Source organism: Thunnus thynnus, chromosome 11, assembly GCF_963924715.1.
Source record: "Thunnus thynnus chromosome 11, fThuThy2.1, whole genome shotgun sequence".
NCBI lineage: Eukaryota > Metazoa > Chordata > Actinopteri > Scombriformes > Scombridae > Thunnus > Thunnus thynnus.
The window spans coordinates 2,391,113-2,406,000 of record NC_089527.1 but is presented as its reverse complement, the minus strand read 5'-3'; the positions used below and the strand labels follow the sequence as shown (position 1 = coordinate 2,406,000).

Sequence of the window (14,888 nt, the reverse complement as noted above, 5' to 3'; positions counted from 1 at the left end):
AATAAGAGTCTTTGTGAATACGGCCTTCAGATTTTATTTAAGAATATATTCAAACAGCAGAAAAGTGTTTTGGTATCTTGATGCCTAATTGTGTCTTGACTCTTCTGGCAGTGGTGTGATGTGTTTCACTTTGTTCCAGAAGAACAATGAAAGCAGTTTTTATTTTACGTGTTCTGTCTCAAGCACACAGACTGTAAATGATCTTTATGGACCTTCTGTCAGACAGTGTGAGGCTGTTTGACACCAAAACTATTGAAATGTTTCTATCTAAAGATTTGTTGTTTTGTCTTATTTTCCTCACACTCTTTCACGGACCCTGCAGAACCAAGATACCCTCCGGTCTTTGACAGGAAGTTGTCACCGAGGGAGGTGACGGTGGGCGACAGCATTGAGCTGGAGTGTCACATGACCGGCTCTGCCCCCATTAAAGTCAAATGGTCTAAAGACCATAAAGATATTCGCTCTGGTGGGAATTATAAGATCAGCTGTGAGGATAACACGCCCCACCTGACCATTCTGAAGGCAGATAAAGCTGACACAGGGAAATACTTCTGCCATGCCTCTAATGACATGGGGAAGGACTCTTGCTCCTCTGATATCACTGTCAAAGGTATTTGACTCGGGCCACATTCACGTCATCACGGCCTTCTCTTCTTAAACACTCAAGCCCCCTTCATGGGCGTTTCTTTGTGTGAAGATTCCAAACTCTCTCTCCTTGCTGTCACTTCACTCTTGTTCACACTCTTGTTTTCAGAGCGTAAAAACCCTCCGATGTTCACCAAAAAGCCCACAGAGCACATCGAGGACACAGAGGGCAAACTGCTGAAGATCGAGGGCCGTGTCTCCGGCTCGCAGCCCATGTCTGTCAGCTGGTTCAAAGACAACACAGAGATCCACAGCTCTGACAAATATGATATCAGCTTTAAAAGTAATGTGGCCGTTCTGTGCATTAAGAGCAGCCAGGTGAGCGACAGTGGTAGGTACACCTGCCACGCCGCCAACGAAGCTGGAAAGGTCTCCTGCGATGTCACTGTTGGCATCTCAGGTGGGTGTTTTACACCATGTTGGATTCATTACAGTAGGAAGTTGATTTGTAGTGCTGAAACAGTTGTTGATCATTTCCCAAGGTAAAATGTTACACATTCTCTTACTTCAGCTTTTCAAATGTGCTTATTTGCTGGTTATGTTTTTTATATATATTTATACATATGTTTTCTGGTATTTTATAGATTTAATTATTACTAAATTAATCTACAAAATAATCAACTAGAGCTGCCGCCATATTTTCTCCAGCAGTTGGCATTTATAAGACTGCCTGTTGAGCTTCTTATCATCTGTCACAGTGGTATTTGGCAGCTTGACATATTCCGTTTCTGTAGTAGAGACGTCCAAAGACGCTTTGGACTCATTTTTGCTCGTCATGAATTTATTTCCTCTGTGGCAGAAAACCACGTTACACGAGCCTTCAGAAACTCCTGCAGTTTAAACTGGACTAACAAAACACTTTTAGTGCTGACTGAGTCTAACACACTCACTATAAACAGATCGCTAGCCTAGCAACATTAATGCTACAAACAACCCATAATGCAACACTCCGTGTAGGAGTTGGTTTTACACTTCACTACTTTATCCATTCAAAAAGAAGATCTGATGTTGTGAACGGGTAATTGTCCAGCCCACAAATATGAGACAACCCCACTAATTCAGACATATTTCTAGGAAAAAAACCACCGTCTTATATTCAGACTAATACAGTTAACTTTTCAAATGCATTTATTCCTGTAGTAGTCTATTTGTATATTTCTATAGTCTAAATGTCTATCTTTACGTCTTATGTGTCTAAATGTCTCAGCACATCATTCTTTATGTGAAGCCTGAGAGAATAACTAGTGTCCCATCACTTGAGCCGCGCGCTCAGCGGTGAGGTGGTGATCAGCTGGACTCTGCGGTGGGTGTGACGATTGCATTACGGCGGTAATGCAGTGACTGCGGCAGCTCAACAGATTAATCAGTGATAAAAATATTTGTTTCAACTCTAATAAAAAAGTTTTTTCTTCCACATTCCATCATGAAATGACACAATGTTCCAACACAAGGTATAAGTGGACAAAATCTGACTTTATTCCTCCTCAGTGTGACTTAGATCTGTTTTTTATAGACAGTGTAAACAGAAAATAATAATTGGATCTGATATTTGATAGGGTTGTTGTCCTTACAAGATAGTTTTATAATGAGATACAGATCTTTGGATTATGAGATGTTAAGACATTATTACAAGAAAATGATCCTGTAATTACAAGCAAAGATTTCATAACATAACAATTATTATAATTATATTTTTTTTCCTTTGGTGAATTCATCTGGCTGTAAATGTTGCAGAGCTGATTCATGTTGGACCTGCTCTATTTACTCTTTTACATCATAATATATACTTTAATGGACAGTTCGATCGTGGTCAGATCAGTCCAATAAATGAAGCTGTAATAAATCTATCATACTGTATTTCCCCTGCAGAGGCAAAGAAGCCTCCAGTGTTTGACGTCCCGCTCAAACCAGTGACTGTGGATGAGGGTGAGAAGCTGAGTCTCAGGTGTCATGTCTGCGGGTCTCCTCCTCTGAAGATCCAGTGGATGAAGGACAGGAAGGACCTGACCTCTGCTGGCAGCACCAAGATTAGCTTCTCAGATGGGACCGCCTGCCTTGAGATCAGTCCCGCATCCAAACACGATGCTGGTGATTACCTCTGCAAGGCCAGCAACGAGGCCGGCAGTGAGTTCTGCAAGGCCAAAGTAACCGTCAAAGGTAAAGAGTGTCAGAACTTTATTTTTCCTCATCAAATCTCTACCCTAAGTAAGAAATTCCAATGTAAGCTATCTATTAAATCAACAACAGAAAGCACTTCCTGAAGGAAATACAGTATGAATGCTGGCTGCAGCTGAAAAGCTGTTGCAGGAAAAGTAAATGACGACACAGTTGAAAACTTGGAACAATAGTAGATTGACTTTGATTCACAACAGTTATTTCTTGGGAAGGAAACAAAGTGTCATTGTTTTGAAATGATCATACTATTTTATTAATTTTATTACTTTGCCGTAGCGTCATCTACAGGTGAAATGCCCCCATATTTTACAGCTTTGCTCAGGATTCACATGTTTACTGACGATTATGTGAAATATGTAAGATGATGAGAAAATGCAAAAAAAATTCAAAGTGACAGAAAATGTATATTAGGTTGAAATGGTCATGTAGCATAAAAATCACAGAGATTCTGACAGTTTTTATGCATTTTATACAAATCCTCATAGATTTCCATTCTAATTTTTGGGCAACAAAAAGCTAAATAAAAAACCATAATGGATATTACCATGAAAAGCAATAGCACTATTCTCCTATAGATGCTGCATATTTGACAATTTTAATCAAAGCATCAAGCATATGCCTGATTAATTACTATACTAATATAAGTCATGTATTAATGATTGAAGCCGATACCATTAATGCCCTCGGAGGTCCAAAATTGGAGCAAAGTCTTATTTTGAAAGTCTTATTGCGGACTTCCTGTTGGATTTAGGTCAGGGGTATCAGCGTATGATTTGTAGATCTTGATGAGACGAATAATTGAGTTTTGGTCTGATCTCTCTACGACATACCATTTTAGTTACATAGGTGGCGCTAGAGAGCACATTTTGGCACTTTGGGGGTTAATTTTTACATTTGATCAAATTTTTCACCAGACCTGATGTGTGTTCCTAATGTGGTGAGTTTTTGAGCATGTTTAGGGGGTCAAATTTAGGGTTTAAGTGGCGTAATAATAAAGAAAGAAAAATAATAGGGTCCTCTGCCTTTTGGGCTCGGTCCCTAATAATAAAAATAATAATCATACTAATTATAAGAACACGTTGCTATTTTAAAGAGCAATACTTTTATTTCTACATTGTGAGAAGAGCCCTCTTTTCTCTTAAAATAAACATTTACTGCTGCTTTGTTTCCTGCTGCCTGTCAGAGGTCAAACAGTTCTATCTAGTGAGGACAGTTTAACGGTGGGACAATGTTGAATAAATTATGGATGAATTAATGGTGTACACCACACTAATAATCTCACAGTGTGACTGCACAATAATCACAATACAAACATATAAATCTGTGTTGCTGTGTTGCAGAGAAACCAGGAGCAGCTCCATCTCCTGCTGAAGCACCTTCAGCCGCTCCAACCAAAAAGCTGGAGAAGCTGTTCTTCATCGAGGAGCCCAAGACTGCACACGTCATTGAGAGTGAGACGCAACTCAAACATAACACACAACACACACAGGAATTAATGTAATACACAGCACATCTGTTTTTGGCAAGTGCTACATAAATCATCTGGTCATTATTATCCTGAATTCTCAAATAAAAACCAGCATTCAAGTACTGGCCAAGTTTTAAAAAATAGGTGTGACCAGGATGAATACATATTCTGTGAACACACTAAGACTGTTCTACTTTTTTTTCTGCGTCCAGTCAGTAGACTCAACTCTTCCTGCAGATGTTTTAAATTAAATTGTTACTATAAATGGGAAGGTTTGTGTCCTTTGAGCTGTTGGGAGGCTTTCAATGTGAAACATCTGTGCAGAAAGCATTGAGTGTCATTGACAGCAAAGTAGAACTTAATTAACTCAGAGCAGGTGAGTATGACATGTCTGTATCGTTGTACTGATGGAATTAGCACTTTAATTTATTAAGATGTCAGGTAAACATAGAGGAAGTGTATCAAACAGGGAGGCTTCTTAGTAAATTATAAAACAATGAAGGCATGTCTCGAGTATAAGCCTGTTTCAAATAAAGAATTGGTTCTCTCTGCAGGTGAGGTACAGAAAATGTACACATTAACTACTTAAAACACAATACAGATACAGCGTAGGTAACTGGTTTTCTTAATAGAACAGGAAGATTTGGTTTGTTTTATTGGTTTTAAAGTAAAACGCATACCAGCATACAGACCCATACAGATGACTGAAGGTTGATGTGAGACTCATATATTATATACTGTACTGTATATGTATATGCTAATAACTTGTATAGTATCTATATAACATCAGATATACATACACGACAGAGCTTCAGTTTTCTGAAGAACTGACAAGAATCCTACATTTAGATAACAGACTGTTATAATGTTGATTAAACCTCATACTGTTGCTCCGCAGAGGGCACTGCCACCTTCATCGCTAAGGTGGGAGGCGACCCCATCCCCAACGTGAAGTGGATGAAGGGTAAGTGGAGGCAGATCACACAGGGTGGCCGGATCTCCATCGTGCAGAAGGGCCAGGAGGCCAAACTGGAGATCAAAGAGGTGACCAAGTCAGACTCGGGTCAGTACAGGTGTGTCGCCTCCAACAAGCACGGAGAGATTGAGTGCAGCGCCGACATGCACGTGGACGAAAAGAAAGAAGCAGCACAGCTCGAGGGAGACCTCCGAGCCAAACTTAAGAAGTGAGTTTGTTTTGTTTCAATGCTCATAAAATCATGTAATGAAATGTTATTTAATCAATCTGCATCTTCATAGTCATTTTAATCTCCTCAAACTCTACTGGATCCATCTTTACACAATCAGGGTAAAGACATTTTGTTAGAATTTACAGAACTTTATTTTAAATTCCAATGAAGATCCCAAATATGTCAGGCTGAGTTTTGGGGAAATGTGTCTAAAATGATGTGTATGGCACCGAGTGGTGTTGAAGCGATAATCGTTCCTATGTCACACCAGAAAGTCAAATCAAATCTGCAGGAAGCCGCTCAGCGCTGAGTGCGTACGTAACTTCTGTATTCAGAGTTTGCAAAGCAGTCTCGACAGCCTTCGAGAGGATGGAAATTTCAGGAATGTCAGGGACAATCTCTCCTCCCTTATCGGCAAGTGGTTGTATGTGTTCGGCACATTTTACAGCCGACTTTTTCATCTTCAATCCGTGGATGAAGATTTAAAACATGGTTTCTTTCTGTTACTCAGCTAAAGGAATATAATAAATCTATGCTAAAGCTAAGCTAGCGACTTTGTGAGGAAACTTAGACACGATCTCACCGTTCTGAAACATCCTGATGAGTCTCAGCTGAGCAGCTTCAGACTCTGCTTCATAGACGCTTTATACTGTCTTACCCCTGGGCCACACTGGATGCGAGAGCAGCGTGTGTGCGTCGCGGAACCTCTTGCTTTTCATTTCGGCGCCCATATTAACAGGTTAGAGGCTGCTGCATCACTTCATCTAGAGATTCGAGGTCTCGCCTATTTTCGCCGCGTGACGCGCACGGTTCTCAGCAGAAATAGACAGGGAACACGATAGAGAGATAGGGCTGCCAGTGGCAGAAGCGCCGCAGCAGACACGCTTCCAGCGTGAGAGACGCAGCAGTTCAGCGACGCACTGCTGAGGTTCACGCATCCAGTGCGTGATCATGCATCATTAATAATTCAGATCTTATGTAAATAGCCTCAGAAACAGTCTGCTGGAGGACAGAGAGGAGTCTGGGCTGTAAGGAAAGATGGATTTAGAGAAATCTAAACAACTTTTGCTGAATAAAATGTCACAGAGATGTTAAAAATGGTCAAATTAGTCAAAAAAGGCCATAATACCAGAAGACTTTTCAAGACCTGCAGATAAACTGATCATATACAGTAGCTCCATTGTGGAAGAGAATTAAGATGAGTAAACATATGCATTATATAGTTGTATGTATAAAACACTTGTATGCATATATAATTTTATTAATTCATGCCCACACTCAAATACTTTTAATTACCTTCCTTACATTAAAATACCTGATTTTGTTAAAGCAATGAACGGCGTCGACCTCAATAGGGAGCTGCTGTAGATATAGATATATCAATAGATCAATAGATATCAATAGACTTGCTGTGGAGGGAGCTGAGCTTTAACGATCTACATCAGGAATGAACTGAACCGTTACTAATAAAGAGGGAAGAAAGTTCCTGTCGGAGGAACATGAGTCTTGTGTATAGAGCTTCATTAGTGTTAGATTTGTCTGTTATATTTGTGTTATTGTCTGATGGTAAACAATTCACCCACCGTTTCAGGATCAGGATCAGAGCTACGGATGGAAAAGAAGTCTCACTTTTTATGCATGCAGTGTCTAAACGGGTAAAATCAGTTCACCAGCTTCACACTTTGTGTCTCCTGTGTTGTGTTCTCAGGACGCCATCGAAGCAGAAGAGTCCACAGGAGGAGAAGGACATCGACATCGTGGAGTTGTTGAGGAACGTGGACCCCAAAGAGTACGAGAAATACGCCCGAATGTACGGCATCACCGACTACCGTGGCCTGCTGCAGGCCATCGAGCAGCTCAAGAAAGAGAAAGCTGAAGAAAGTGGAAGACCGGTAAAACTCTCCACGAGCAGCTCCTCAGACGTGTTTGTGTTTTGTAGTCAAAATGCTCAATGTTGTTGTTGTTGTTGACAGGAACTGGAACGTGACAGAGAGTCTGATGAGGACATGGCCCGACTGGTGGCCGACCTGCAGAAGAGGATGGAGCGAACAGAGGTCAGGATGCATTCACTGTCTGCAGGAAATGGGAAAACATGATAATTTATCTGTTAGCTGATCTGCAGCCACACATAGACACCGAAGATAAACACATTTTATTTGTGCAAGTTCCCAGAGTTTCATAAAATACATCAACATGTAAAAACTCCTCATTTTGTCTTTGAATTAGTCCATATCTGTTGCTTCCATTTTGTATTTCTTTTATGCAACTTTATTTGTTATTGCTGTTTTCAGGCAAAAAGAACGGGTTGGTGGTATGTGCAACATAATAATTGTCTAGAACAGGGTCTATCAATGACATAAACAATGAGTTACGTCTTATAGGTACATATACATAGAGTATGTAGTCCATATTTCAGTCTTAATTTAAATTCCTCCATACAGTGTATTTTGCTGACAGTTGCAGGCCAGTCGTCCTTTAATGGAGGGTTTGCCTGCAGCCACGAGTATTTTGTAGAGATATTCATCCTGCATTATCAGTTCGTCCAGGATTTTGCCCAGGAATAATGTGACATAAGAGAAGAGATCAACCTCTATTCCAAAAAAAACATATTTCTTTAGCAATATCTTGCCAATACGAAAGAATTAAAGGGCTTGCCCAAAAACTAAAATATAGATAATATGACATTTTTTTTACCACATTGGTAAAAGGCTTGAATTGTTTTTGGTGTCCAAATGAACGACTCACTTCTGTGTTCACAACTGAAAAAAGTTAAAATTTAAAGTTTTTTTTTTTGTTTGTTTTACTTGTCATGACTTTCAGCCCCTAAAAGCTGAGCCTCATGTGGAAATGTGTCTGTAGCATTAAGTATCAAAGAGTCTATTAATGCTCGCTCATATCGTAAGCCTTGTTTACTTCACTGACTCATGGCTTGTGATCACTGATGCAGTAAGCATTTTGGAAAAGTTTGTTGAATGAAAAAAAAAGGTTAAAACATGTTTATATTCCCAAAACTAAAATATACAAAAAGTCTTGTTTTAGCACTGATATCAAAAACTTTCAAACAATACTAGTTTCAAAGTCAAATTGTCAAAGTCAATTTGGAGATTGAATGTGTAATTATGGGCTGAAATGGCCTGTCCTGTCACTAGTTGTCAAAAGAAATGACAACCAGCGTATCCTACTTTTCTCTGTGAGTCTAGAAGCAAGTGGCCAATCAGAACGCAGATTAAATCTGTTTTTGTTTCACCCATTTTTAATTTCTAATTTTTTCCACCACAAACTCAGATAGTATTCAGGCTTATGGTTTTCCTTTGCACACAGCTTCCCTTCTGATTCATTAACAGATCACCTGGTAAATTTTAGGTTTGGAGGTTGATTCACTCTAGAAGGAGTCAAAGTTGCACGCTGATTGTTTTAACCAAAACACAACCCAGATAATTACTGGAGACTTCAGTGTAGGATAGTGTCATCATGATTTTAACAATGAAAAAACGTTGGTGTTGCTGTCAGAAACATTCAGAGATTTAATTCTCTTGTCCCTCCGGCAGCCTGTCACTGTGGTGAAGGATATCGCCGATCAGTCTGTCTACCCCAACAAAGAAGCAGTGTTGGAATGTGAAGTCAAGATCAACTACCCAGAGATCACTCTGTCCTGGTACAAAGGCACCCAGAAACTGGACACCAGTGACAAGTACGACATCAGCATCAGCGGCGACCGCCACCTGCTGAAAATCAAGAAATGCCAGTCGTCTGACCAGGGCAACTACAGGGTGGTCTGTGGGCCGCACATCTCCAGCGCCAAGCTCACCGTCATGGGTCAGTACTGATACACATGCAGCTGTGCCACATCTGTCAGTTATATACCACAACATGTCATTTATACACCTTCATTACAACTATACACACCCGTCATTTCTAGAAGTACCGTGCACACTGAAGTCCTGGAAAGACAACCAACCTAGACTGGAGAATTAACATGAACTGTTTTTATAGGGGCTGTTGGGTCCATGTTGTTTGACTGAAGTTCCACTAATCCAATTTCAACTTTCAACTGCATCTCTTGGGCTTCGTCCGTGGATGGAGTACGCTCAGTTGTCATGGAGATTTGTAACTTTGGTCACTTCAATCATGTGACCAAAGTTCTATATGGAAACTTACGAAAAAACTTAAGGATAAAAAAACAGACAGAAAACTTACACAACTTTAGTCATATGATAACACTGAGGTATCCCCATGACAACTGTGCAGACTCCATCAGCAGAAGAAGAACATGAGATGCAAGATAATATTTTTTTGTTAACAAAGTCAAGAATTAAGTATCAGCCACAACACATCTGACATATTATCAGCAGCCGCCTACTTCCACATCCAGCAGACAAAAGGCAATGTGATCATACCAATATTTACTTAATTCACATTCTTCACATTCAGTTTATCAGAAAACAGCTGAGACTGAACCAGACAGGAAATGTGCCACAAAACTGAAACTAGAAGGTAAAAGAAGCTAAAAAAAAAAAAAGCTCCGTAGAGCTGCAGAGTTGGAGATAATTTTCTGTGGGTTAAGAACTATGACATGCAGAGTAAGGGTTTCTGGCACAACTTCACCTACTTCCAAGGTGCACGGAGGAGGGAAAGAAATGACCCTGATGAAGGCCACAAGCCAAAACACGTCGGTCAACAGATTAAGTTGTTCTTTATACTACAAGTGTTGCTGGAGTTCTGATCTCTCAAGAACTACGAGAGACAGCTTTTGATTCATTGTCGATCTAAAAAAGTACTGATTAGTGGAGCTTTAAGTACATCTAAAGCATCAATAAATACTTCCAAACTTCTCATTTTAGAGTAATATAAAAAAAGTTGTTCCCACTTTGTAATACTCAAAAACCACTAAACCCTCCTAACAGATACCATTTGTTCTTCTTTGTGTCTTTTGTCTTTTAGAAGCGGAGGTTGAGAAGCATCTGCAGGACACATCGGGTAAGGAAGGCCAGTCGTGCACTCTGTCTTGTCAGTTGTCCATCCCTAACGTAGAGGCGCAGTGGTATAAAAACGGCAAGCAGTTAGACATGAAGGGCAGGTACACATCTGAGGTGAAACACAAGGTTCAGAAGCTTCTGATCAGAGAACTGAAGCCCGAAGACCAGGGCAGATACTCCTGCAAGTACCAGCACCTGGAGTCCTCGGCCGACCTCTGGGTGGAAGGTTTGTACCTGGAAACCATCCTGCAACCTTCTAGACGTGGTGGATGTTCTGCCCGTTGACTAACCTCTTACAACTTCCCCTCATCAAACTCTAAGACTAATGTTGGAGATTTGGATTTTGCCCTCTTTTTTTCTCTTTCTTCTGGGATTTGTCTTCCTCTGTCTTAACCTTCTCCACGCCTCTCCTCTCCAGGATTATCTCGCAAAAAACTTCCGCCATCATCTCATTCGTTGTCTTCTTACATCCGTCTCGACTCAAATCCATCCTTCTCCAAACAACCAGTCATCATAACCGTCCCATAAGCATTCCTATGATCATCATTTCTAACCCTGATGTGGATGTTGTGTCGATGAAAACTACCATTCAAGTTTTGTCATACATTCCTAGTTGTGATGCCAAACACGTTTACCCATTCACGTCTTTATCTGTTTTAGCTGAACAAATTCATTTCACCAAACGCATCCACAACATCGAAGTCAACGAGCGCCAGTCAGCCACCTTTGAATGTGAAGTGTCCTTCGACAATGCTATCGTTTCGTGGTACAAAGACACCTGGGAACTGAAAGAGAGCCCTAAATACAACTTCAGAAGTGAGGGCCGAAGACATTTCATGGTCATCCGAAATGTGGCCATTGAAGACGAAGGTGTGTAGAGCGCCATCGAGCCCCAAAGGCCCATCCAAAAGCCCTATAGATTTTTTTCTCATCATTGTTTTTATGACTTGAGTGATAAACGTCTTCATTACTAATCCCATGTAGGCGTGTACTCAGTGATTGTGAGGTTGGAGCCCAGAGGAGAGGCTAAGAGCACAGCTGAGCTTTATTTGTCTGGCAAAGGTACAGTTCCTAGTCAGGCGTCACTTTTTATGCTTCTGTTCAGCTTTTGAGTGTTTCAGTGTTTAATGCGTGTTCACTCTTCCCCTTTTCACAGAAATTGAGTTAGCAATGGTGCCCCTCGGTAAGTATTTAATTTTCTAGACTGTCAACAACTTAAATCAATCACAACATTTTAGGAAATCCTCTTGTTGTCCATCTTCACCAGAGTGAGATAATATGATGAATACCAGTTTAATCTCTGTAGATGTGTTAAGCCTGGTTTAGCACAAAGACTGGAAGCAGGGGGTAACTGATAGCCACTGTAACTCCAAACAGTTAGCATAATCAGTATTATGCTAAGTGATTGTAGCACGCTGATTTTACAAACAGCCATGAACTGTCCATAATTACCCAAAAACTGAATATCCAACATTATGTAGTTGGTTTAAGTTAAAGAAGGTACAAACATCAAACATTATGCTAGCTCTTTGTAGATGATTATTGTTACAGTTGCTACAAAAAGCTATCATATCCAACACTATGCTAGCTATTTGTAGGTTGCTGAAGTTATAGGTATAAACAGTTAGCCACATAGTACAGCCATAAACTACATCCAAGGTATTCTGTTTGTCCTGTTTGTTTTGTGTTTAGCTTTATTGTTTTTTGTTTTGTTTGTTTTTTTTCATATTTTGTTTGGTTAAATATTTTTGTTTTGTATTTTGAAGTGTTTGCCTTTCAGAGAAATCCAACAATGCAGTGAGATGTAAATCTAAAAATCTAAATATCAAACATCATGCTGTGGTCGGGTAATGTTATAGTAGCTACAAACTGTTATATCAAAATATTATGCCAGATGTTTGTAGTTGGCTGCTGTAGCCTACTAGTACAGTAGCTACAAACTGTTAGCATATAAAATATTATGCTAGAAATTTGTAGTTGGTTGATACCTACAGTATTGTACAAAAACATGATGAGACAAAGACTGGAGGCAGAGGGAAAACTTCTAGCCAGTGTAGCCCCAAGCAGATATCATAATCTACATCAGTGATTCTCAACCTATTTTGGGTAGATGCCCTTTAGAGTCGAGACGAAATTATCACAATTTAACAATATATGCCAAAAAAAGACAGAAAAATCCATTTCTTTGTATTCTTATATCAAAATCCGATCCTGTTTTCTTCCACAAAATATGATGTGTGCTTACATAGCTTGAACCAAACCTTTTTAACCAATAATATCATGACATCCACCTATCGATCAATCTTCAACTTTTAGCAGCACAGAGCTAAGATTCATTATGACATGCCCACTTTTCAACATTTAAATCAAATTCCTCCCAACGTTATGTTCCGCCTGTCTATCCCGTTTCACTGGAAAATACATCACGATGCAGAAGTTAGATGCTCTCAAAATGCTTTCTATACTTTAAGTCAGGTAGAAACCTCTTGCCAGCATTAATATTACCCAGAGGAGTCTTCAGTGAGTAGGCACATCAGTGGGCGCCCTGTGCTCATTGATTTGCTGCTTTATAAATGGACAGAAGGATGTTGACTTGAGATTAGCTAAGTGAAGATATTCCACGTTGTATTGGTGTCACTTTTCTTCGTCTTTCTCAGGCACAGCACAAAACCGCTTAACACACACCTGTGCTTTGTCTGCACCCACCATTAGCATCCAGACGCTCCCCTCGCCACTGCCAGACTTCCTACACCCCCTAATGTTCCCTGAATACCCACTGGGGGGCCCTACCACCCTGTTGAGAATCACTGCTCTACATAGACTATCTTTAGTCCCATAACATTGACCATGGCCAGTCAGTGGTCGCTGGTAGCTACAAACAGTTAGCATATCCAATGTTATGATGGTGTTAAATGTTGGTGGACTTTGAAAACACCAAGGACAACAATGGAAATAAGTTTAGGACTTTATTGATTTATATATACATATATGTATATGTTATATATAGTTGTTATATATACAGTATATATACACATTGAATGTTGGTTAAAAAAATAATAGTAATAAAAAATGGTAGCTGTTTTCCTCCAAAGTGGAAAAACACACCTTCCACAACTCTGGCAAACTCTGGGAAACACAAGGATTTTCTAAAATGTCAACAAGTGAAATCAGCTATTGATATAATGTTTGTTTTTTTTCCTAATACTACTGTAACTGCTTTTTCTTTCATAAATATATTGTAATAGTTTCTTTTAAAATCAAGATGTGGTATGAACCATATTCCATATTCTGTAGATGTCCCAGACTCCTCAGTTCAGAGGCCTGAAGTGGCTTCATCAGTGGCAATCGAAGGTAAGACTGGAATCAGGTGCAGGTTTCAGTTCATTTTGAAATCAACTAATCAAAAAGTAGATTTCTACCAAGATCCCAAATAAAGTTTGGATGAATTATCTGATTCTGTAAATTGAATCTTAATTCATCTCTGGCTAAAGTCTTGAATTCAAACGCACCATTTTGTAGCTGATCAGATTTTAATGATTTCGACCAAAATTTAACAATAAAAACCAACATGTGTTTTATCTTTTAAAGAATCTGCTGAATTCTATCATTATGAAGAAGAGGTTGAAAAGAGAGGTATTTATGATTTTATCTCCCCCTACTTACATTTTACCTCCTTCATCTTGACCAGATTCTACATAAAAACCAATTAACATGACTTTAACATTAAACTTATTATATTTGTCATAGATCCAGTCACAGATTATATTTAACATTTACAGTGAAAAAACACTGTTCATTCACTCTTTTACTGTTGAAAACACCACGTCACTGACAGTCAAACTAATCCAAACTTCTCATCACAAACTGAAAACTCGTCTGTCTTTTGTTCTTAATAACTGAAACAAAAAAACGTTTTCGTTTTCACAAGAATCAGCTGAATATTCGTATCACTATGAAGAAGAGGTGGAGCAGAGAGGTACAACATGTTCATACGAACCTCATCCTCTTCATCACCATCTACCATCTGAGCAGATCTGGGGAAAAACACGTTAAGATAATTAATCATTTTAATTAATTAATTAAAAAATAATGTTTGAAGCATCATGAGGATTTCTGTCAACGCTGAATATTCAAAAAGTTAAATGTAACTTTTAAATCCGAATGGTTCGTCGTTTTCTTTGTGATTTAGGTTTTTTGAAATTTTGTACCTCACAAAGAAATAATTAATAATAAAAAATAAGAATGAAGAAAATTTTAATAAAGATAATTTGTTTTGCTTGTAAATCTAAAATTTTAAGCTTTAATGACTCTTTTTCAGTAATTTTTGTTGGACAAAAATAAAAAATAATTTCTGTTCTCTATGAAAACAGGTTTTTTTCTCTCACCAATAACAAAAACCAATAGATATGAATACTGGAGTTTGGATTCATTAGACAA

At 39.1% G+C, this 14,888-nt stretch overlaps 1 protein-coding gene across 1 annotated transcript in view; it reads left to right on the top strand.

The window, feature by feature from the left end:
- Nucleotides 1-14,888, top strand: part of ttn.2 (titin, tandem duplicate 2) — a 252,950-nt gene that overhangs the window by 89,574 nt on the left and 148,488 nt on the right. Inside the window, exons 75-87 of the mRNA XM_067602773.1 lie at nt 323-610; nt 755-1,045; nt 2,515-2,802; nt 4,161-4,271; nt 5,187-5,472; nt 7,184-7,367; nt 7,449-7,529; nt 9,024-9,291; nt 10,417-10,452; nt 11,608-11,634; nt 13,746-13,802; nt 14,040-14,084; nt 14,380-14,427. Coding sequence (XP_067458874.1) covers nt 323-610; nt 755-1,045; nt 2,515-2,802; nt 4,161-4,271; nt 5,187-5,472; nt 7,184-7,367; nt 7,449-7,529; nt 9,024-9,291; nt 10,417-10,452; nt 11,608-11,634; nt 13,746-13,802; nt 14,040-14,084; nt 14,380-14,427 — 2,010 coding nt within the window. The remainder of the gene's footprint in view (nt 1-322; nt 611-754; nt 1,046-2,514; nt 2,803-4,160; nt 4,272-5,186; nt 5,473-7,183; nt 7,368-7,448; nt 7,530-9,023; nt 9,292-10,416; nt 10,453-11,607; nt 11,635-13,745; nt 13,803-14,039; nt 14,085-14,379; nt 14,428-14,888) is intronic.